The sequence below is a fragment of the Mizuhopecten yessoensis genome, unplaced genomic scaffold, assembly GCF_002113885.1.
Source record: "Mizuhopecten yessoensis strain PY_sf001 unplaced genomic scaffold, ASM211388v2 scaffold7833, whole genome shotgun sequence".
NCBI lineage: Eukaryota > Metazoa > Mollusca > Bivalvia > Pectinida > Pectinidae > Mizuhopecten > Mizuhopecten yessoensis.
In genome coordinates this window covers 136,933-160,997 of record NW_018407245.1, presented here as the reverse complement: position 1 = coordinate 160,997, position 24,065 = coordinate 136,933, and the positions used below count along the sequence as shown (strand labels likewise).

The 24,065-nt window shown below is 36.4% G+C and overlaps 4 protein-coding genes across 4 annotated transcripts in view; 1 reads left to right on the top strand and 3 right to left on the bottom strand.

Moving 5' to 3' along the window:
* Positions 1 to 1,416: 1,416 nt before the first annotated feature.
* On the bottom strand, positions 1,417 to 3,659 carry LOC110454419. Its single transcript, XM_021503907.1, has 4 exons — positions 3,417 to 3,659; positions 2,625 to 2,777; positions 1,938 to 2,050; positions 1,417 to 1,528 (listed from the first exon to the last, which is right to left on the bottom strand). The coding sequence occupies exons 1-4, from the start codon at positions 3,584 to 3,586 to the stop codon at positions 1,458 to 1,460; spliced, it is 507 nt and encodes a 168-aa protein (XP_021359582.1). The 5' UTR covers positions 3,587 to 3,659; the 3' UTR covers positions 1,417 to 1,457.
* A 5,417-nt stretch (positions 3,660 to 9,076) lies between these two features.
* Positions 9,077 to 11,242, bottom strand: LOC110454401. Its single transcript, XM_021503884.1, has 4 exons — positions 11,073 to 11,242; positions 10,428 to 10,613; positions 9,527 to 9,645; positions 9,077 to 9,197 (listed from the first exon to the last, which is right to left on the bottom strand). Exons 1-4 carry the CDS (start codon positions 11,171 to 11,173, stop codon positions 9,142 to 9,144), a joined length of 462 nt encoding a protein of 153 aa, XP_021359559.1. The 5' UTR covers positions 11,174 to 11,242; the 3' UTR covers positions 9,077 to 9,141.
* A 311-nt stretch (positions 11,243 to 11,553) lies between these two features.
* Positions 11,554 to 15,323, top strand: LOC110454400. Its single transcript, XM_021503883.1, has 6 exons — positions 11,554 to 11,659; positions 12,267 to 12,565; positions 13,007 to 13,114; positions 13,507 to 13,612; positions 14,680 to 14,797; positions 15,242 to 15,323. Exons 1-6 carry the CDS (start codon positions 11,647 to 11,649, stop codon positions 15,252 to 15,254), a joined length of 657 nt encoding a protein of 218 aa, XP_021359558.1. The 5' UTR covers positions 11,554 to 11,646; the 3' UTR covers positions 15,255 to 15,323.
* Positions 15,324 to 20,300: 4,977 nt separating this feature from the next.
* Positions 20,301 to 24,065, bottom strand: part of LOC110454411 (RNA exonuclease 1 homolog) — a 16,670-nt gene continuing 12,905 nt past the window's right edge. Inside the window, exons 11-15 of the mRNA XM_021503897.1 lie at positions 23,158 to 23,271; positions 22,816 to 22,931; positions 21,809 to 21,947; positions 21,362 to 21,482; positions 20,301 to 21,122 (exon numbers count right to left, since the gene is read on the bottom strand). Coding sequence (XP_021359572.1) covers positions 21,025 to 21,122; positions 21,362 to 21,482; positions 21,809 to 21,947; positions 22,816 to 22,931; positions 23,158 to 23,271 — 588 coding nt within the window. The 3' untranslated portion in view covers positions 20,301 to 21,024. The remainder of the gene's footprint in view (positions 21,123 to 21,361; positions 21,483 to 21,808; positions 21,948 to 22,815; positions 22,932 to 23,157; positions 23,272 to 24,065) is intronic.

Below are 24,065 nucleotides of genomic sequence, written 5' to 3'. Positions count from 1 at the left end.
AGCAAATACTTTGTCCGTCCCCATATGATGTCACTCAAGAACAAATACTTTGTCCGTCCCCCTATGATGTCTCTCAAAAACGAATACCTCGACCGTCCCCATATGATGTCTCTCAAAAACGAATAACTCGACCGTACACATATGATGTCTCTCAAGAACAATTACTTTGTCCGTCCCCGTATGATGTCTCTCAAAAACGAATACCTCGACCGTCCCTATATGATGTCTCTCCAGGACAATTACATTGTCCGTCCCTATATGATGTCTCTCAAAAACGAATACCTCGACCGTCCCCATATGATGTCTCTCAAAAACAAATACCTCGACCGTCCCCATATGATGTCTCTCAAGAACAATTACTTTGTCCGTCCCCATATGATGTCTCTCAAAAACAATTACTTTGTCCGTCCCCATATGATGTCTCTCAAAAACAAATACCTCGACCGTCCCCATATGATGTCTCTCAAAAACAATTACTTTGTCCGTCCCCATATGATGTCTCTCAAAAACAATTACTTTGTCCGTCCCCATATGATGTATCTCAAGAACAAATCCCTGTCCCCTTATGCTGCTATATGATATCTTGCCTGACACCACCATATCCCCATATCATATCACGTCTTAAATTGATTCTTAACAGTTCTTGTCTGTATTTCATATGGTGTTTTGTTTGATGTCTTGGTTTCTTTGAACATTTCATTTCTATTATAAAATCAGGTTTAATCAAAAGTATACCCCAACGACAAGTACAGTCGAGTTAAAGAGAAAATACGAAACAAATTGACACGAAAATGGTGGACACGAACCCACAGAACATAACTATCTAATTAAGAAGTTAAAAACCTTTGTAATCTCTAACCGACGTGTAGGTATACTATGTTTACCAGCAGAGATAGGGAGAAAGGGAGAAAAGGATAAATTAAAGCCTTTTTAAACTTAAATGTTTAAAAAACAAAAAACAAAATGTTGAACCCCCCTCCCACCAACAAAACAAACAAACAACGTTTCTACCTTTACATTGATTTCAGGATGTGCATGTAATTAAGAATGAAACGCAAAATATTCAACAATGTATAAGTTACTTCTCAATCTTTCTGCGTTATAGTATATGTTTTTAAAAAGTTTGATACAAGAGTTGGAAAAAAATACATTTTTCAAAAATATTAATTAACCTGGAGAAATCATGCATTACGCTCAGTTGTGAAGTAACATGAAACCCTAGCAATTAGTTGCTACTACATTTCTTTTGGGATTTCTTCGTGTATTCATTAAACACATCTAATTCTGTGTGAAACACATAGTTTATTTATAGCAATGGACCACACAGAATTAGTGACACACTTGGAAACAAATATTTTGTATCCTTAGTTCATTTTGACAAAACCAGCGTTTATTAAAAATAAACACAAAAAATCATTAATGTTGTAATCAAATTGTATTCCTCTTTATTTTCACAATTAACCAACGACTATATCATGGTTGTGCAGGTTGATGAGATCGCCCTGTATGTCGGGGAGTCGACTGGCCACTGGAATAGATCAAATGAATACTTGTATATAAATAGATAACATTTAATACTCCCAATAAAGTCAGACTTATCTTAATATAAACTTTATTTATTTTACAACAATTATGAAACAAGTAAGTTCAACTTCTATTAAATATTTATTGGCCCGTATGTTAGCGCGCATGGGAATGTGGGAGGAAACCGGAGTACCCATAGAAAACCCACGCGGTCGGGCAGGTAACCCCATACCTTTTCACGTCCGATCGGGAAATCGATCCCCGGACGCATTGGTGAAAGGCAAGTGCGCTATCCACTGCGCCACCCGACCACCCGACTTATCATAAGACTTATCATATAAAGGTTAACACACATTGATATAGAATAAAGTGTTTAATGGTAAATGGTCTTTACTAGAAAATTTCAAACTTACGAAGGCATTGACCAGCGACTAAGATGTAGTTGTTGCAGCATGTCAGGTGTTTATCAGGACAGGTAGTGTGCACTACTCTGCTGCTGTAGGTAGCTTTATAACCCGTTTTATACCTATATAAAAATATACAGTTATAGACAGAGGTGCAACTCATAGAAAGGGTATCTTTTTTACATACGCATACGCATGTTTCTTTTAATTATATGCATATTGTAATGCAAAGTTCATTTCAATTATGGTTTTTTTAAAGAGAAGTACAGAATGTAGGAGTTAATGATTATTGATAGCAATGCAAAGTACGACACAACAACAAACTATAAAGCAGAGTTTGTGACACAACAGATTACCAATACAGAGCTTATCACGACACTACAGCATTTACCCAAACACTTAATAACACAATGCAATAATGCACCAATTCGATCACATCAAAATTCCATTTCGCGACAATTGTAGTATTTTTTTGTCAATAACATGTTTTTCAATTGGAGAATTCCCGATTGTAAAGTATCTTTATCATCAAGGGCATATATCTGTTGTCATCTTTACGATTAAAAGCATCACTACATGACAATAAAGACAGCCTTTTGTGTTGTGTAACCCGTTATTGTCTCCACAACAGCATTTGAAGTTCCTGTTCTACGTATCACATGTAAAATGATATAGAAAAGAAGCTTAGCCATATACCCCGCCGTGTAACTTGTGGTATGGCAACGTCCAAGATGGAGAAATCCGCAGTGTCGTGTGCCCGTATGTTTGACCGGTACAGTAACGCGTATAGTCGACACGTGCGAATCTACAATGGTTTTTGTGGGGGTAATTTTGCAGCACCAGTGGTCCCTACAAAACAAACATAAGGATGAAATATATATGGAATTTATCAAATATAATCAAAATTATCCATAGTGTCGAATTATCAGGAAAAAATCGGAATTCAAAATGATTCGAAAGTCAGTTAAGGAACCGATGACACAACATTAAAGAATTATACCATAAATCTCAACCTATAAACGGATACTAAACCAGGTGTTCCAGAAGGATAAGCGGTTCCTGCATAATATTTTTTCATAAAAACAGAAGAAAATTATTATCTACTAAGACACACCGTCTTAGAGCTTGATACTATACTAAAGTATACAGTCTATATAGCAACATATGTAATTATACATTTTATATAGCCAATTATGTAACGACGCAGTGTATATAGCAATGTACGTATTTATACTGTGTATACATACTAATGTTCTTATTATACAGGGTAATTATGATGTATTCCGGTGGTGTAATTCTGCAATCGACTTATGACATTCGTATGTCATATGTATATGACATATGTCATATGAATTGATTTTGTCTAGACAAGTAAGTATGCAGTAAAATGCCAATGAATTTAAATCAAACAAACATCTAAAGATACAAAAAGTAACATTTTCGAACCTAAAAATAGAGTACTAGTAAGTAAAATAAAGTAATACTTACCCATTGTCAGTAGCCCTGCTTTCACGTAGGACTTCCTTCACTCTTTCAGGAAGGGAGTCGAACTCCAAATGTCCAAATTTATTCTCGTCCTCATGAACAGCCTCCAATGTATCCTCGTCAGAAGAAACATAGGCCAGGAAAAGAATGAGAAAAATATTAAGCACCAACATGATGTCAGTATCGCTATTGTTACCGCTGTGTCCTTATCATATGTGGTTCCTGGACGGGCTACACTTTTATAACACTCGTCAGCTTGACATTCCCTAGTGCCTCACATTTCTACTAAATATAGGACATAATTATCAAGTTGAAGAAGGTTAGAAGAGTATCAAATTACATTAATCACGCGCACAAAATGTTGTGCTTAAATGATGGAACAAATCGTTGCTGTAGTGTTAGTTTTATGTTACATTTTATGGTTTAAGATGCATCGGATAATATCTCGAGCTTAAATGTCATATCTTATCACATAATGCGTATTCAGAATTTATTTATACAAATTATTATTGACAAACTTAATTGAAGAGTGTGAGTGTTTAGGTCCATTAATTGGTGGCCAAGTTGCACTTTGTCAGGAAGTTTTAAAGTTGTGCTTTAATGATGGAACAAAACATTGCTTTATAGCATATTATGGTTAAACATACAACGGATAATATCTTAAGCTGAACTTCTATATCTTATCATATAATGCGTATTTATAACCTGTTTTTACAAATTAATATCGGTAAACTTGATTTGGAAGTGTGCAAGTTTATGTCCATTACTTGATGGCCATGTTACACTTCAATATTGTAATAATATTTTAAAGTTTTATTTTAATTATGGAACAAATCATTGCTAGAGACTATCTTATGGTTAAACATACAACGGATAATATCTTAAGCTGATCTTCTATATCTATAACTTGTATATCTAATGCGTATTTCTGACCCTTTTCCACAAATGATTTTTGGTAAACTTGATTTGAGGAGTATGAGTGTGTAAGTCCATTAAAAGTGGCCAAATACACTTATGGAATACCATATGAAAGGTGTCACATATGGTGCAGGAAGCTCTTGTCAGAGGCCCTGGTCTCACTTCCCGGTTTGTATTAGTTCTTTAGATACAGTTTATGGTGTTGTCTTGTGCTTCTGACGTCGAGCTCTGATTGTATACCCTTATGTTGATGTAGTGGTGTATACACATTATTAAATACACATTATTTAAACCTTATTCACAACTTTGGTTTGAAATTAATTTCCTTGACGCTAGTGTCATTTTATTGTGTTTCGTAGTGTAGCAGAAAACATGTCTAATAGGTACAAAAGTGTATATAAGAGTTTTTAAGAAATGGGATGAGGATTTCGTGACTTAGGGAGAAGTAGAAACGTGAAGGGTGGTCATTCTAGCATTGAAATTCACAGCATATGGTCATTTTTTTAATTTTGATTTTCAAAATTTACATGGAACAAGAGTTTAGGATTTGTTTTCAATATATAATTTAAAAACCATGATCCATAATACGAAATTTTAATTTATATACATGATAAAGTGATTTTCGAAACGTGAAGAGAAAGTACGAAAACATTTAAGGTGTAACGGTGTCAGGCGCCATAAGGTTTTCCAGATATTTTGCCTTATCAGTTTTATCTCTGTTTTGACCTTGAATGCAAGACCCCATTTATCGAATCTAACTTGTATTTATACAACTGGACAACATGGTGATGTATGAGACTACAAAAGAAACAATAGACACAATTGGTGTATATTCAGGCATGTTTAATTAAACAGTGGTGATATATTAAGTGCCTCTCCGTCGTGGCTTCTAGTAAACAGGCTCGTACTTATCAAATTTCATTTATTCTTACGGTTTTAATATAATTTCTTCTGCCTATATGAATAAATCGGCAAAGATTTGTCAAGTACACTTCGGACACGGAAGTTGATTTCTAATGGACTGAGTGTATGTCTTATCAGTGTCCGTGCGTGAATTGGCGTAAACAAGTATGACCGCAACTTTCACACCAGACTATCTCTGTACGTGACCTGTTGGCACCAATTTACTTGATATCCTGCCTTACACGCGGTGCAAGGTTTCATAGTTAGTTTGTATTACACCACAATCTTTACAAGTTATTCCAAAAGATTGAATACTTCAAAATCTTATTTACAAAATATAATGAATTGCACAATGTATAACCAAACAAAACGTTGAGCCATTGACATTTTATCCAAGATGGACTCCCTGTTTTAATGAATTTTATATCAACATTTCCGGAACCTTTCAACTCCAAACACCAATGCTGGAAAGTACAGATTTAACCCTATTAACATTCGAGGTGAAATGTTGCATGGTGGTTCTTACGCTTGTTATAATTTCGCTTGTTTATGTCAATTTTTTAACGTTTCATTTGTCTTTCGCCTTAAACAATTTTAGATTTAATCAATATCTAGATAACGGTTCCACAACCAAATAGTGTAGAATTATCGAAAATTGTCAATGTCATCAAAGAACAATTAATATGCCCCATCCAAAACCTGAAGTCAGAGTCACCATAGGGACAACACTGAGAACCGGGAAAACTCTCACATTTCCAACTGAAACGAAACTAAGTATTCCAAAAGGGACCATCTCCTCTTTAGCTATCTGAACTCATATATTAGAAATGTATAGCACAACGTTTTGTTCAGAAATTAAGGAATTTAATAGCTAGACGTGATAGCTATTGTATCCATTGCCATGTCCCTTACACCCATATAGAGCTCGACGTGATAGCTATTGTATTCATTGTCATGTCCCTTACACCCATATAGAGCTGGACGTGATAGCTATTGTATCCATTGTCATGTCCCTTACACCCATATAGAGCTCGACGTAATAGCTATTGTATCCATTGCCATGTCCCTTACACCAATATATAGCTCGACGTGATAGCTATTGTATTCATTGTCATGTCCCTTACACCCATATAGAGCTTGACGTGATAGCTATTGTATCCATTGCCATGTCCCTTACACCAATATATAGCTCGACGTGATAGCTATTGTATCCATTGTCATGTCCCTTACACCCATATAGAGCTCGACGTGAGAGCTATTGTATCCATTGTCATGTCCCTTACACCCATATAGAGCTCGACGTGAGAGCTATTGTATCCATTGTCATGTCCCTTACACCCATATAGAGCTCGACGTGAGAGCTATTGTATCCATTGTCATGTCCCTTACACCCATATAGAGCTCGACGTAATAGCTATTGTATCCATTGCCATGTCCCTTACACCAATATATAGAAATGTATAGCACAACGTTTTGTTCAGAAATTAAGGAATTTAATAGCTAGACGTGATGGCTATTGCATCCATTGCCATGTCCCTTACACCCATATATAGCTAGACGTGATAGCTATTGTATTCATTGCCATGTCCCTTACACCCGTATAGAGCTCGACGCGATAGCTATTGTATTCATTGTCATGTCCCTTACGCCCATATAGAGCTCGACGTGATAGCTATTGTATCCATTGTTACGTCCCTTACACCCATATAGAGCTCGACGTGATAGCTATTGTATTCATTGCCATGTCCCTTACACCCGTATAGAGCTCGACGCGATAGCTATTGTATTCATTGTCATGTCCCTTACGCCCATATAGAGCTCGACGTGATAGCTATTGTATTCATTGCCATGTCCCTTACACCCGTATAGAGCTCGACGCGATAGCTATTGTATTCATTGTCATGTCCCTTACACCCATATAGAGCTTGACGTGATAGCTATTGTATCCATTGCCATGTCCCTTACACCAATATATAGAAATGTATAGCACAACGTTTTGTTCAGAAATTAAGGAATTTAATAGCTAGACGTGATAGCTATTGCATCCATTGCCATGTCCCTTACACCCATATATAGCTAGACGTGATAGCTATTGTATTCATTGCCATGTCCCTTACACCCGTATAGAGCTCGACGCGATAGCTATTGTATTCATTGTCATGTCCCTTACTCCCATATATAGCTCGACGTGATAGCTATATTATTCATTGTTACGTCCCTTACACCCATATATCGCTCGACGTGATACCTATTGTATCCATTGCCATGTCCCTTACACCCATATAGAGCTCGACGTGAGAGCTATTGTATTCATTGTCATGTCCCTTACACCCATATAGAGCTCGACGTGATAGCTATTGTATTCATTGTCATGTCCCTTACGCCCATATAGAGCTCGACGTGATAGCTATTGTATTCATTGCCATGTCCCTTACACCCGTATAGAGCTCGACGCGATAGCTATTGTATTCATTGTCATGTCCCTTACGCCCATATAGAGCTCGACGTGATAGCTATTGTATCCATTGTTACGTCCCGTACACCCATATATAGCTCGACGTGATAGCTATTGTATACATTGTTACGTCCCTTACACCCATATATAGCTCGACGTGATAGCTATATTATTCATTGTTACGTCCCTTACACCCATATATAGCTCGACGTGATAGCTATTGTATCCATTGCCATGTCCCTTACACCCATATAGAGCTCGACGTGATAGCTATTGTATCCATTGTCATGTCCCTTACACCCATATATAGCTAGACGTGATAGCTATTGTATCCATTGCCATGTCCCGTACACCCATATATAGCTCGACGTGATAGCTATATTATTCATTGTTACGTCCCTTACACCCATATATCGCTCGACGTGATACCTATTGTATCCATTGCCATGTCCCTTACACCCATATAGAGCTCGACGTGATAGCTATTGTATCCATTGTCATATCCCTTTCACCCATATATAGCTCGACGTGATAGCTATTGTATCCATTGTCATACCCCTTACACCCATATATAGCTCGACGTGATAGCTATATTATTCATTTTTACGTCCCTTACACCCATATATAGCTCGACGCGATAGCTATTGTATCCATTGCCATGTCCCTTACAACAATATATAGCTCGACGTGATAGCTATTGTATCCATTGTCATATCCCTTACACCCATATATAGCTCGACGTGATAGCTATTGTATCTATGGTCATGTCATGATATAATTTGGGAGTCTGTGACGTCAGTTCACAACTTTTTGATGACAACGACCACAATATGTAACATTCCACGAGTTCATATGCAAATATATGACATAAACGTTTTTACAGAGTGATAATGTAAACAATTGTAACATTTTGATATATATTGTGTACTTTAAATGTATTTTAATATAAACTTTGCATCAACATATATATTGTTACTCAGAAATTGTAATACGTTTTAAAAATTGTGCACTGTGTATTTAAATACATGTACATGTACTGTTTTAACTGCTTTCTTTTGTTTAAACGATGTGCTATGCGTAATTATATAATAATGTATACGAACTGTGTTCTTTTTAATATCAATGTGTATGGAAAAACATTTACTCTGTATTAAAATATATTTCAATCATATTCATCGACACTATTGTTTGTTTGTTTTCTATTTTGCGTTATCACATATTCACTACATGTAGATCGATTTAAAAATGGTTCTAAGAGAAATCCAAGAAAAAGACGAAACATGACAGAGATATCAATTTGAATTATTTTATTTGAATTGTTGGCAAGTTCAGTGACACGTAAATCAAATATCGACTTATAGATAAGAAACAGAAACGCAACACAATATTTAAATTGTAGATATCTTTATTTCCGATGCGTTATACAGATGACATGAAATTGATTGCCAGTAACTATCCGATCAAACCAGCGTCAATAAGGGCCTGGAGGGAGTCAATGGCCGAGGATTCTGTTGAAACAAGTTTGAAATTATCGGCAGCAGAAGCAGTATTTAATAGGTCTTATTCATCTTATCTAACAATCGCAATTGACATTTTATGGTAAAATGAAATAAAATAGATAAAACCAATACATACCAGACATATAATGAAAAGTCAACACTAGTATATCACATCGCAAACGTCTAGAAAGATTAAACGTTAGACACGTGCATGTGATTAAAAACATTTATCTGTTCGAAGAGTTGTGACTTTACAGCAATCGACAGCACTTATATATGTTTATGAATGATAGAAGTATACGCACACAAGTATTGTAAAGTGTGGGCTAGTAACTTACTTAGACATTGGTCCTGGTGTTTGACATAACCCTCACAACACACTAGGTGTTCCGTGGGACACACGCCCTGCTGTATCACTGGTTTTACCACGGGCACCTGTTGGTATGTGATAACTGTCCTGTATGCAAAATGACATACTAGTTACTTTCTGCATTTAAGTTAAATAACATTGAAACTTTTTTTTCCCTGTTTAACAAATTAAGAATAGGAATTTTTAAAACTGCAATGAACTCCCTACACAAGGTTCCTTTTGTAATAATATTTTCTCGTGTGAACGTCACAGAAATCGTTCAAACTCCTGCCATTACATTTTTGCTTGTGATATATTGGATTCTAGGGACTTTTCTGATACATCATATCACACTTTGACAAACATTAAGAATCAATTTTGGTATTGACCAAACAGAATGATGGGGGCCATATATTTTCTATTCAGATGCAAATAAAGCGACATCAAACGAAGTTGCTATTTCCATACATCTGTATTCAATTACTTTACTACAAAACTGATAAAAAATTTTGTAAAACTTGCCAAATGATATCAGAAAACGGTAACTTGGTGTTGAGTAGCTTATTCAAACTAGCGCGCAGACCTATTGTCTTTGAGAGTAACTTCATTAAAATATGGCGCCAAAAATTTCCCTTGTTAGTTCCTGCACTGTGGCGGTAAAATTTTCATCGCTGTGTGTACTTTAAAATGTCCAAGTGGAAAGTTAAATGACTTTCCCGTTGAATACAATACGTAATATATATTATATGTTATTCAGCGGGAAACAATTAAATACCTCTATCTATTTGCAAAGAGAAGAAAGACACTTTAAAAATAGTAGCATAGACTTATCAAATTAGTAACAGAACGCTGACAATGGAGCGTTCCCTTAACGACAACAACTCACTGACCTGGAGACGTTCACCATACCCTGGCAGTACACACCGATCGGTCCAACAGTCGTGTCCTCACCGTCCGCACATTGGTGAATAGGACCTACTTTCACCTCCCAGATCACTTTCGTAAACTGGTGTATTTCTATCGAAGTGAAATTGGACGACGAGCTGGTCGGCTCCACTTCACAGCACCAATTGGAACTAAAGAACAAATAGCTCGTCACAATAACTAGAAGTCCCAGTCAACATTTACCCTGCATGTTTTAACAGCTATCAAGCGGTAACATCTTAATTTAAACTATTTAAACGCTACGTAATCATTCAGCCTTTTCTTCTCTTTGTAGGAAGTGAAATATTTATATTTGACTATATATCTATTTGAAGATATTGATGCTCCTTGAAAGTAATACACAATTAGCATAGTATGATTCGCTAAAAGTATCGATTTCGGAAATGAATATGTACATGCGTTGAAAACAACAGTATTATTATCAAGCTTCATAACGTACATGGTGCAGAAAATCTATCAATTTCAACAAAATAAGAAGTGCAGGAGCAGTCACGTCATCAGTGTATAGACATTTAAAACCCTACTGAATCATCTTAGTTTCTTTGCTTAAAAACACTATAATAAAGAAAACGATCAAAATAGTATCATACTTATCGCCAGTTCTCTTTATTGTTCTTCCGTCTGTGCTCCAAAAGAGGCCGAGAAGGGCCGAAACAGCAAGGACGAGTAGGGTTCTTGTAATACCTTTCATCTCTAAAGGTTAAATGTTGTACAGACTTCGATACTTATTCTTATCAAGCATGACGCTACACATACACATCTGTAAAACCACACCCGCTATCCGTTTAAACAGACGCTCGATATTTACACATACGAAAAGTACTGATCTCACTTTTGAATTAAACCCTTTCTTTGCAATAAAGATATTTTACAAGAAAGAAATGATTGGTTGATTCTTCTACTGCTAACATATGCGTTTGAGAATGTAGTAAAATTACAAAAATAGCCCGAGTATCTTAAGGCAATTAATAATATTAATAATTCTTCGTGACACATTGTTGAGAATTTTTCGATTGATTAAAAATTATTTTACATTCATTAAGTTTTATTTTAAAGAGAATCTTACTGAGGTCTGTTCGTTTATCAGCTGTAAGATCCCAGCGATATATAAGCGTGTTTACACAGTACACACACTAGATAACCACAGTACTAAGGCCTGCCACGATGAGGTTGACAGGTAAGACTTTATAAATATAATCTAATAAATAACATTGTTTTCCAACAGATTTCCACTTGTAACAAACAAATCTAATTATACAGAAGGGGGAACAGGAACAGCGGTCGTTATGAGCTGATTTTTAACAATCAATAGAAATATGAAAACAGAAACACGTATTTGAAAATTTTGTTACAAAATTAACATTTGGCTGTACCATATGGCCATTTCTTCCAATCAGGACTCACAAGTGATACTAAAGCTCAAAAGAATTAAAACTGATGAAACTTCTTGTCTGGTTTTTTTCCGATTGATATGAAGGTGCCTATACAATCATGTAAAACGTTGAAATTGTACAGCGACAGATAAGCTTTACTTAAATTGGTATTACAATATAAAGAAAACGACATCTCGGGGAGATCATATATGTTGCACAAGTTGTAGACGGACAAGTAAACCATGACGTTAAATATAATCAATGTCACATTACGAAGACGTTGTTAGTGAGGTAGCGTGGCAAAGACTACAGACGTTTATGTTAACATTTGTTTGTGTAGATATTTAATACACAACTGATTTTCACGTTCATTTTGTAGCAATTCAATCATGTCTTTGTTGTGTTTTGCAGTTTTGATTTTGGTCATCTTTGTATGCCACGTATATAGTCATGAATCCCGGGGTCTACATAAAATATTGGCTTCAGCGACAGGCAGAATCGTGAGGAAGGCGGGAACGTCGTCCGAGAGAGCAGCGGCAGCAGGCGGGGCATCGGCTGCTTCAGCGGCTGTCAGCGCTGCACTTATGGCAGTGAACCCGGTGGCCGGGGCGGCATCAGTATTCCTTGCTCCATTGGTAGATGGAGTTGTACAACTTGAGAAGCAGTTTATGTCATATCTAAGCGAAAATATGTTGGGCAATCATCCATTTGTAAGTAGGATAGGCCATCTTCTGGTTAACACTGCTTCCCTACATCCTTATTTGTTGAATACTAATCAAGTTCATGTAAGTGATTTGTGATATTGACTCGATGTTACTACTTTTAGTCACAGCAGATCAGTAGTCTCTTATGACGCATATATTGAATTTCAAAATCACTTCAGCACCATAGTAATATTATTTATCAGATGCAACTTAGACCGTTAATCCTTTATTTAGTACGACAGAAATATATCAACCGATTACTGGAAGGGTGAGAGTAACGTCATCAATTTTTGAGAAAACGACGTAATTTTCTCACACAAACAAATGACGTAACAATCAATACCTGTTCTCAAGAGAAGATAACTCTGCAATACGCAAAGACGGAATACATTTGATCCGCAATCAAAACATGCATCTTTTGATAAGCGAAACATATGTTTTTTCCAGCACACAGTCCTAGGACGAGGTGTTAGGATTCATGCTACAGGTACCACCATATCTATTCAGGACGTGGCCAGTGGAATAACAGTGGTCGGGACAGGTGCCACAGTAGACGTAAGGACTATAAAACAAAACTCAGTTTACCTTTCATGATATAATTTCGTCTATCCGGTATGTTAACAAGCGATACTACTTCCCGTCTAAGGTTATATCCATATTACATTAAGAACAAAAACTTATTAAACGATGGGCAAAGATATTAACAAAATGATGATATTCACTGTCAGATGGGGTATGCGGGTTCACACCAGATTCCTTATATTTCTATCCCCCTAGTCGATTACCTAAGTATAAAACACACTGACAGGACGGCAGGGATGTTAGGACAATTGATTCAATTTGATTCACGCTTGTAAAAACGTCCATACATTTTTACAAACCCACAAACAAGTTTTGCTTCCTGTTTTAAAATTTCTTTTTAATTCCAATTTCTGTACGACTGCTAGGAGGCTATGAGTATGGCGACACAGAAGTACGTCACCACACTGCTAGAGATGGGCTTTATCAGCAAGGATGACTTACATTTGGCACCGATACTCACCACCACTGAAGGTAGGGTGTGACTGTAGAACTCTTTATCTATATAATGGCACCAATACTCACCACCACTGAAGGTAGGGTGTGACTGTAGAACTCTGTATCTATATAATGTCACCGATACTCACCACCACTGAAGGTAGGGTATGACTGTAGAACTCTTTATCTATATAATGGCACCAATACTCACCACCACTGAAGGTAGGGTGTGACAAAAGGCCTCTGTATCTAAATAATGTCACCGATACTCACCACCACTGAAGGTAGGGTATGACTGTAGAACTCTGTATCTAAATAATGTCACCAATACTCACCACCACTGAAGGTAGGGTATGACAGTAGAACTCTGTATCTAAATAATGTCACCAATACTCACCACTCACTGAAGGTAGGGTGTAACAAAAGCAATTTGTATCTAAATACAATACGTCTTTGTAAAATTGCCAGATTCCGCCAGTCAGAACCCTGTATCTACAAAGCAACACAAGAATTAAAAAAAAATTATCAATAAAACTGTAAATGGAATTCAAATTCGATAAATATGGGAAAATATGTATAAACGAAATATTTACATGAAGACCCTTCAAAGGGTACAAAGAGAATAAAACCATGTGTTTCGGAAGGGTGAACGTCTTCTGCTTTATCGACAACACCCGACATGTAAATCTAGATCAAATCTAAGTTATGAAATCTCCTAATCGCAAACACTTGCCGAACGATGACCATTCTTTTGATGTCACAATTGCTCTTTTGTTTCAACAAGATTTGTCAAGCCACAGACAACACACGCAATGCCCTACTTACCGTGTGGTACCGGAAAACTTCCAAATCTAACGAACAACGATCAGTGAGGAGCATTGCATTGTGTTTTGTTTTTACTGCAATAGAATTTTTATCATTGTGGCAGATTTCAATTGGCTTCGCATTATGGGGAATTACCCTTTAGCTCAATCGGTAAGGCGCGGCGGACGGGGATGGTGGGGGTCACTGGATCGATCCCCGTTTGAAGCACACTAGTCTCGTTCCCGTAACATAAATTAAGTTTAGAACTTAAAGATTTAATGTTGTATTTTCTGTTTAAGTGCCATGTGGAGACAACTATCCCAAGTCGTACTGTGAGGACCAGAAACAGCAGGGCTTCTGTTCCCCTCGCAGTGCCTATGCTACCTTCATGTCCGACAACTGTTACGCTACTTGTAGGTGAGTGTGGGATCTATTGCCTAGGGATTTTTGATTTACGTAATACAATATTCTTTACATGTTGAATCGTCCGTCTTAATTCAAAAGTGAAGGAAAATACACGCATAGAAAAAAAGATAATTTAGAAATCAAAATAATCATGTTTTTACTAAGTCTTCAGATGGATTACAACACTGGACGACCTTAAAAGTTATATCTTTACCCTTACTTTCTCTCAGTGCATTTGTTGCCTCATCGTGAATTACACTAGGTCACAACACTGCTCCTCTTAATAATATCTACATTTTTCTCTTTTTATTTTTAAAATGTTAAGTATGATTTTCTATCGTTATTAGAAAAGATCACAGCACTGCTCGATTTAAAGAATTGTAGCCCCATTTGCATTGTCAACTATGGTCATCAAGACTTGGCAAAAACACTTAAAACTTCCGCTTTAATTTGCAGGGGAGGATGCTGAAGAGGTAACTAAGAAGATTCCACAACATTACAATGTCATATACAGAAAATACACCACTCCAATGTTCATTGTTTGTGTCCAGTTTTCTTCTTATATATGCACAGCCTTTCTAGTGTATTGTATCACGGAATTAGAGTACTTATATACACACAGCCTCACTAGTGTATTGTATCACGGAATTAGAATACCATATACACAGCCTTACTAGTGTATTGTATCAGTGATATAGAGTACCACACACACAGCCTTACTAGTCTATTGTATCACGGACTTCGAGTACGATACACACAGCCTTACTAGTGTATTGTACCACAGAATTAGAGTACTTATATACACACAGCCTTACTAGTGTATTGTATCACAGACATAGAGTACCACACACAGCCTTACTAGTGTACTGTATCACTGATATAGAGTACCATACACAGCCTTACTAGTGTATTGTATCAGTGATATAGAGTACCACACACACAGCCTCACTAGTGTATTGTATCACGGAATTAGAGTAACATACACACAGCTTTACTGGTGTATTGTATCACGGAATTAGAGTACTTATATACACACAGCCTTACTAGTGTGTTGTATCAAGGAATTAGAGTACTTATATACAGACAGCCTTACTAGTGTTTTGTATCAAGGAATTAGAGTACTTATATACAGACAGCCTTACTAGTGTTTTGTATCAAGGAATTAGAGTACTTATATACACACAGCCTTACTAGTGTGTTGTATCAAGGAATTAGAGTACTTATATACACACAGCCTTACTAGTGTATTTTATCACGGAATTAGAGTACCACACACAGCCTTTCTAGTGTATTGTATCACGGAATTAGAGTACTTATATACACACAGCCGTACTAGTGTATTGTATCAAGGAATTAGAGTACTTATATACAGACAGCCTTACTAGTGTTTTGTATCAAGGAATTAGAGTACTTATATACAGACAGCCTTACTAGTGTTTTGTATCAAGGAATTAGAGTACTTATATACACACAGCCTTACTAGTGTGTTGTATCACGGAATTAGAGTACCACACACAGCCTTTCTAGTGTATTGTATCACTGATATAGAGTACAATACACACAGCCTTACTAGTGTATTGTACCACAGAATTAGAGTACTTATATACACACAGCCTTTCTAGTGTATTGTATCACTGATATAGAGTACAATACACACAGCCTTACTAGTGTATTGTACCACAGAATTAGAGTACTTATATACACACAGCCTTACTAGTGTATTGTACCACGGAATTAGAGTACCATACACACAGTCTTACTAGTTTATTGTATCACGGAATTGGTCATCAAGACTTGGCAAAAACACTTAAAACTTCCGCTTTAATTTGCAGGGGAGGATGCTGAAGAGGTAACTAAGAAGATTCCACAACATTACAATGTCATATACAGATAATACACCACTCCAATGTCCATTGTTTGTGTCCAGTTTTCTTCTTATATATACACAGCCTTACTAGTGTATTGTATCAGTGATATAGAGTACCACACACACAGCCTTACTAGTCTATTGTATCACGGACTTCGAGTACCATACACACAGCCTTACTAGTGCATTGTACCACAGAATTAGAGTTCCATACACACAGCCTTACTAGTGTATTGTACCACGGAATTAGAGTACCATACACACAGACTTACTAGTGTGTTGTATCAAGGAATTAGAGTACTTATATTCACACAGCCTTACTAGTGTATTGTATCTCGTAATTAGAGTACCATACACACAGCCTTACCAGTGTATTGTATCACTGATATAGAGTACCATACCCACAGCCTTACTAGTGTATTGTATCACTGATGTAGAGTACCACACACACAGCCTTACTAGTCTATTGTATCACGGACTTCGAGTACCATACACACAGCCTTACTAGTTTATTGTATCACGGAATTGGTCATCAAGACTTGGCAAAAACACTTAAAACTTCCGCTTTAATTTGCAGGGGAGGATGCTGAAGAGGTAACTAAGAAGATTCCACAACATTACAATGTCATATACAGAAAATACACCACGCCAATGTTCATTGTTTGTGTCCAGTTTTCTTCTTATATATGCACAGCCTTTCTAGTGTATTGTATCACGGAATTAGAGTAACGCACACGCAGCCTTACTAGTGTATTGTATCGCTGATATAGAGTACCACACACACAGCCTCACTAGTGTATTGTATCACGGAATTAGAATACCATATACACAGCCTTACTAGTGTATTGTATCAGTGATATAGAGTACCACACACACAGCCTTTCTAGTGTATTGTATCACGAATTAGAGTAACATCCACACAGCTTTACTGGTGTATTGTATCACGGAATTAGAGTACTTATATACACACAGCCTTACTAGTGTATTGTACCACAGAATTAGAGTACCATACACACAGCCTTACTAGTCTATTGTATCACGGAATTAGAGTACCATACACACAGCATTACTAGTGTATTGTATCACTGATATAGAGTAGCATACACACAGCCTTACTAGTGTATTGCATCACTGATATAGAGTACCATACACACAGCCTTATTAGTGTGTTGTATCACTGATATAGAGTACCATACCCACAGCCTTACTAGTGTATTGTATCACAGAATTAGATCCAAGTCCATGATTGTATGTAATGGATCAGGTTTATAAGATTTTTTTTATTCTATTTTATGCTTTTGCTTCAGGTAAACATTAAAATGTAAAATGTCACCATGGTCAAAAGTAAAATTGGGTATATAATTAAATTTGCAAATGTGATTTTGAGAGAATCATGTTAGGAGTGCTTCCATCCAAGCTCTCTATTTTGCCGTTAAATTCGGGATGCAACTACGATCATCCGAGTTCAACACCTCCAATGCAAGAAGCGGACATCTTGTTGGAAACTGACACGACACTACCACAATTCGCAAAGATGTTGTATATGCTTCAATTTACCACTATTTATTTTACCACTATATCTCTAGTCTGTGAACATTGATTCCGAGATTTCTCGGCTCATACATACTTACTATTTTCCTCCAACCTACCGTATTCGGCTCAAAATCTATGTTCCTGTAAGTGCATAACTTTAGGCCTTCAACCTACACCTACAGCCTGTGGCGCAGGGATTTACTATTTTCACTATTAGATCTTCAAACTTATAGCAATTGGCGTACGACAATGAACCATCAGTGCTGGTCATATGTGACAACCAAACTACCCCCAACTGCGTTAACCCTAATTACCAACAAACCTTAAAAGTACGATCAGTAGCTCAGGAGTCGAATGTGGAAGTAAGCTAACTTCCAAAATAACATGGATAAGATGTCATGTGTGCTAACCGTTGGACCTCCAAAACATGTCTAAAAGCTCAGAGATTATATGTGCTGACCACTTTACTAGACTGTAAAACTATAAGCTCAGCTGTTGTAAACACTTGTACTTCCATGTAGCAACATAATTAATACAATAACCACCATCATTTTCAATCCAGTATTTATTTTCATATCTTGAAATCATCTCTTACAAAACTGACATCAGCAAATGTATCTGATAAAAGCAAACAATAGTTCCATTTTGTACAGATTTAGAGACTAACATTTGGTAACAAAAACTAACATTTATGAGTCTTGTATATTAATAACAATATCTGTCGTGGCATAATAAATAACATTGATAATGAATTGCAAAACAAATGATATATTGTAATCTAAACACTGATATGATTCACCGTAGTATTATGCTGATGATGAATAATAACATGTTTAAGTAGATTTAGTTTTATTTTTGTAAACGAAATGCTGTCAAATGATCATATTTGTGAAACAGAATGTAATGGTAAACGAACGTCTAATGATTGGTTTAATAATACCAGACTATCTACATTCCTCTAGGTTTACAAACGTCTAATGATTGGTTTAATAATACCAGACTATCTGCATTCCTCTAGGTTTTCAAAGAATACTTTATTGTACCAGGAAATTTCACCCAGAGTTGTTTCCGCACTTTTTTCGCCCTTCGCACTGTCGGCGAATTTATCTTAACAGTGAATATAAGTAAACAACATACCCTATATATATATAGTTAATACATTTTAAGGGCAAAATTAACACTTGGAGAACATGGATTTCACCAGTAAAGGGTAAATATTTAACTGGGCGAAAGTTTTCTGATCTACAGTATATCAGCGATGATTTTTTTCTCTATTTGGTTACTTGGGTAAAAATGACTACAAAATAGCTGGATTTTTGCCAGCAAAATGTTCTACATGTATCTAAACACAAGTACAACATCAATATGTATATATTAATCATTAGCCTCGCCATGCTGAGTTGTAAACAATACAGAAACAGGTTAGACAATAATGGAATAAATACTCTCACAGCTCTGTACATATAATGTAATATACATGTATAACGGGTAAGTTCTATACATGTTTTTATCTTGGTAACAACAAGTACACACGAACCTACCTATCTACCAATATGTACAGGATCTATCTTGGTAACAGCGCTGGTTCATCGACACATACAAGTTATGTACAACATATGAAAAATGAAAATAGCTGCTTCTTTTTCTAAAATGATCACAATTATTATGATATTGGCCTCTCTTTCCCATTAAATAAATATTTAAATGAAATATGAATATTTCAATTTAATACAACCCTGTACAAAGATATAAATATTTTAAAGATAAATCTTTGGTAGAAAACAATACTTTCAAAGTAATCAAATGTTCTGTAGATACATTACAGTTTAATTTCACTAAATTGACGTAACAATTATTCTTAAATATTTTAGAACCAAAAATAGGTTGAATATATTTTTCAGAACCTAGAAGTAGGTTACAATGCTATACTGACATATGGTGCATATCTTGCCTACATTTAGAAAGAAGACAACCTTTACGAAACATTACTATATCACATGCCAAATGTACATTTACGCTCTTTTTCCTAACGTCACAATCAAACTTTGAAATGTTTACACTGGTCCTCAGAGGAAAAATGCACGGCCAGACCGGGGTTCGAACCCGGAACCCTCCAACTCTAGACGGATGCTCTACCAATTGAGTTATCCGGTCGCCGACGATCGACCCAGTCCTGTTCCGCTACATTCCTCACTCCTTTAACAAATTCTTCAACCCCGAAGACACACGAGACCCTATACCACCTTCTGTAGGTATGTTTTGTTGGGCGCCAAATGTAACACTGGGCCTCACAAAAAAATACACAACTTTTCTTGTAAACAAATAAATTGTACCTTTGTGTTTTTAAGCTTTGAATCATGAATTTCAAGATGTTTATGCGAAATAAAACCATACACATATTTTTTGGCTAATGAGGCGCCGAAAGTGGGCCTTTATAATGTTGCCGGAGTTGGACATTAGTGTCCTGAAGAGCTAACATATTTGAATATGAACATCTAAGTTTGTTTAAGAGTATTGTAAAGGTTTTTTCAAGTGTTTTTTGTGGTTACATCATGATCTTGAGCCACAAGGAATCCAGGTCCAAGACAGAGACTTGTTTATATGATTTTTTTGTCTCAAAAGTTTCCTGGAATATCAATGTCAGGCAAATATAGCAGTACCCGTTCTATTGTGACACGGGATATAGTTTATGACAAAGGGAAAATACTGAATACCTGATGAATTAAGATAAGCAGAGATTTCCTGTCGTTCAGTTTTATACACAAAAGGTTAAAAAAAAAAAAAATGAGTTGCTACTCAATTATGACCTACGACCTTCCACCGCTCTGAATGTAAATGATTAACTTCGCCTTGGTTCTTTACGCGCATCTTCTTTAATTTTCAAGTGCATCAGCTCCATACAAGATGTGGAATCTTCTTTGCTGTCATGGCCACCAACTATTAAAAATCCCAAAATTTACAAATTTTACTTTCTGTATCAAGTATTTGAATATTATTCCATTGTAAATGTTTGAAAGTTGAAAGGAGATAACAGTAATGGCAACAGACAAATCGAAAAACATGTACGCCAAAGTTAGCATTCAAAGAACCATCTACCGAATGTCATAGATTGATGCTAAACGACAATAAATAAACACTGTATGTAAAACATATGTATTCCATATTTGCGAACTGACCGTCATCTTGGATAATTTTCTTCAGGTATTCCGCCATGAGTGTCTTGAGGGCTCTCTTGTAGGGTGGTCCCATCTTGTGAGGAAACACCACTGAGGTGTCCACGACCGTGTTGTGCAGCAGCTGTTGTAATAATGTTGTTCAGATATAACAGAAGTGTGAACGTATAATTTTCAAATGAAAATATTCAAACTCTCAGTTGCTTACGAGCAGGATCATAAACATTTTTTCAGCTATAATTTTATTTTATTTTCAAGATTTGATCGATTTATAAAAGTTTCTGACAAAGCTTACACATACAGAAAATTCTTAGGAAATTGACCACAGCTTATACATGCACTCATACCATTCTTCTTGTTCTAGTTAAGTCCAGCCCACACAGAGTCCTTAAACACCTATACAGTTACAGATCCAGACCTAGGAGCTACTTGGTTGAGCAGAGAGCTTACCCTAACAGCAGAGAAATCACTCTCAAGACTGTGTCCCATGACGATGGTTCGGTCGGAGAAGAGGCTGAGCAGTACAGCTTGCACATCCCTCAGCGTGGTAGTCACGTCTTTCAGGATCTCTTCTGTCAGTCCACTAAACCTGTATACAATGCACAAACATCCAGGTTTTATACTAGACAGTCAGCACTGAGCAGGACAATATTCTACAATGGTGGTAATCCAAGAAGGTCAAGTTCTCATGTTAAATACCGAGTTTGACCCGATAAAGAGCTTTAATCATCAAAATGCTGTTTAGACATACATATTCACAAAGATCTATATCGACCTACACATTCCTATTTTATCTACCTTAACACATTGATCCTATCAACCTATTAAACCCTGTTCTATCTACCCACAAATATATATTCAATTTGTAGTAATTGAATCATTAATTTGAATTGCTATAATTAGCATTCTAAAAATATTCTTTTTGTAACAACTTTGTTTTAATTGGACTTGAGGCAAATGTTTATGGCCGTGTAATACAAACATTTTACATCTTTCACAAATCTGGTTTTGACTGCTTTACAAAAGTTGTGCATCCTTTCAGGCCAATCAATATTGAAGTTTGATTAAGAAAGGAATCAACTGTATTTTAATTGATTGGTATGATGTTAAGATCAAATAATTTATGAACTGAAAATATATATTTCTCAAATTTCAAAACTCAATCTGTTATAAGAAAACATGAAATACCACCACAAATCTCTGTAAGGTTATCCCTTAAGTGCTATATAGGGCCGCATTAGTTTATCGCAATCGAAACCGGTTATAAGGACAGACCTACTGTATAAAACTAATGCTGCTTTCAGACAAACCTTGACAAAGCCTTTCAAGGCCTGCATAAATATTTGCAGGTCCACCGGGATTTATACCCGAAAAATGTTACATTTCAAAACAGACAAACTGGTTGAACTAGATACGAGAAAGGGGCCTAGGTCACTAAAATAATGAACAATGTCTACCTTGTGTTATAGTCCACGACAGCAGCATCTGGTTTGACAAGTGTTTCGTACACACAGTCATTTTCTGGGTCAGTCACAGTAACTCGCGCCAGCTCTATTCCAAACTTTGTGTACACCTTAAATAAAAGAAGAAAAATCTTCTAATCTAGGGAGAATAAATCAGATACCATTTTTGTTTTAAAGAATTAATTAACACACTTATCCGTCGTTAGATTAATTCATTCTGATAGAATTGTAAACCTGTAGAACAGAAAGAGCTCTCGGGATTATATGATTACAACTGTCAGGCCATTTCTGAAACATTCTTAAATGAAAACAGATTCAGTTTGAAAAGTATCCTACCATTTCACAGTCCATAGCAAACACCCCGTAGTCCCCATCACACGGTGGTGAGCATGGAAAAGTCTTCATGTACCCAGACATGGTCTCCCATTTGTTGGTTTCGTGGACATGGCCCTGTAACCAAAACACAACAAAATGTAGATAAATCTGGATACCATTCACACATGTTGTACTAGAGGTACAGGTAAATACAAGATGTGTGATCAGGACCTACTCTCATAATTCCTTATATTTACCTTGAAGAATTTTTTTTCATTAAGGAAGTGGATTGCCCTGTTTAGTTTGATTCCACAGTGGGCTTCACCGGAATTATAACAAAGCCACAAGCCTTTTCACACAGTTCATACAGCCCTATTGTTTAAAGACTGTACATTTTATATGCCATATATAATAATACATGCATAGTTTTCAGCTGGGCCTATATTACTTAACCAAGACTTCAAAATTCTAGGTTATGTTATGTACAATGTGATTGCCTTTTATTGTCAAACATTTTTGTATGATGAATAATTGCTATAAATCTTTACTTCTCTGCTCTTGTTTTATAAATTCTGTTTTTCTAAAGGAATGACAATTACGGTAGTTTAAGAAATTTTCCTGAGTTCCAACTTTGGTTTCGTTTGTTTTTGTTTTACGTCCTTTTAACAGCTTTGGTCATTTACGGATGTGCCAGGTTTTGGTGGTGGAGGAAAGCCGGAGTTCCCGTAGAAAAAACAACTGACGACTGCCCCACGTAGGCCTCAAACCCGCGACCCAATGGTGGAGGGCTAGTAGTAGCAGAATATCAGATGCCTTAACCACTTGGCTACTGAGGCCCTGAATTCCAAAATATGCTTTCCAACAAAAAAGTTCAGTTCAGGAATTCCTTACGTTATGGAACATATGTGAAACTGAGCACCCCCCCCCCC

Coding starts and splice junctions, on each gene's coding strand:
- LOC110454419 (XM_021503907.1), bottom strand. CDS start 3,586: ATGTTGGTGCTTAATATTTTTCTCATTCTTTTCCTGGCCTATGTTTCT. Junction 2,778..3,416: donor AGCAGGGCTACTGACAATGG/GTAAGTATTACT, acceptor TTTGTTTTGTAG/GGACCACTGGTGCTGCAAAA. Junction 1,529..1,937: donor AGTCGCTGGTCAATGCCTTC/GTAAGTTTGAAA, acceptor GATCTATTCCAG/TGGCCAGTCGACTCCCCGAC.
- LOC110454400 (XM_021503883.1), top strand. Junction 12,566..13,006: donor TGTTGGGCAATCATCCATTT/GTAAGTAGGATA, acceptor TGTTTTTTCCAG/CACACAGTCCTAGGACGAGG. Junction 13,115..13,506: donor GGACAGGTGCCACAGTAGAC/GTAAGGACTATA, acceptor TACGACTGCTAG/GAGGCTATGAGTATGGCGAC.
- LOC110454401 (XM_021503884.1), bottom strand. CDS start 11,173: ATGAAAGGTATTACAAGAACCCTACTCGTCCTTGCTGTTTCGGCCCTT. Junction 10,614..11,072: donor ATAAAGAGAACTGGCGATAA/GTATGATACTAT, acceptor TTTGTTCTTTAG/TTCCAATTGGTGCTGTGAAG. Junction 9,646..10,427: donor GGTATGGTGAACGTCTCCAG/GTCAGTGAGTTG, acceptor TTTTGCATACAG/GACAGTTATCACATACCAAC.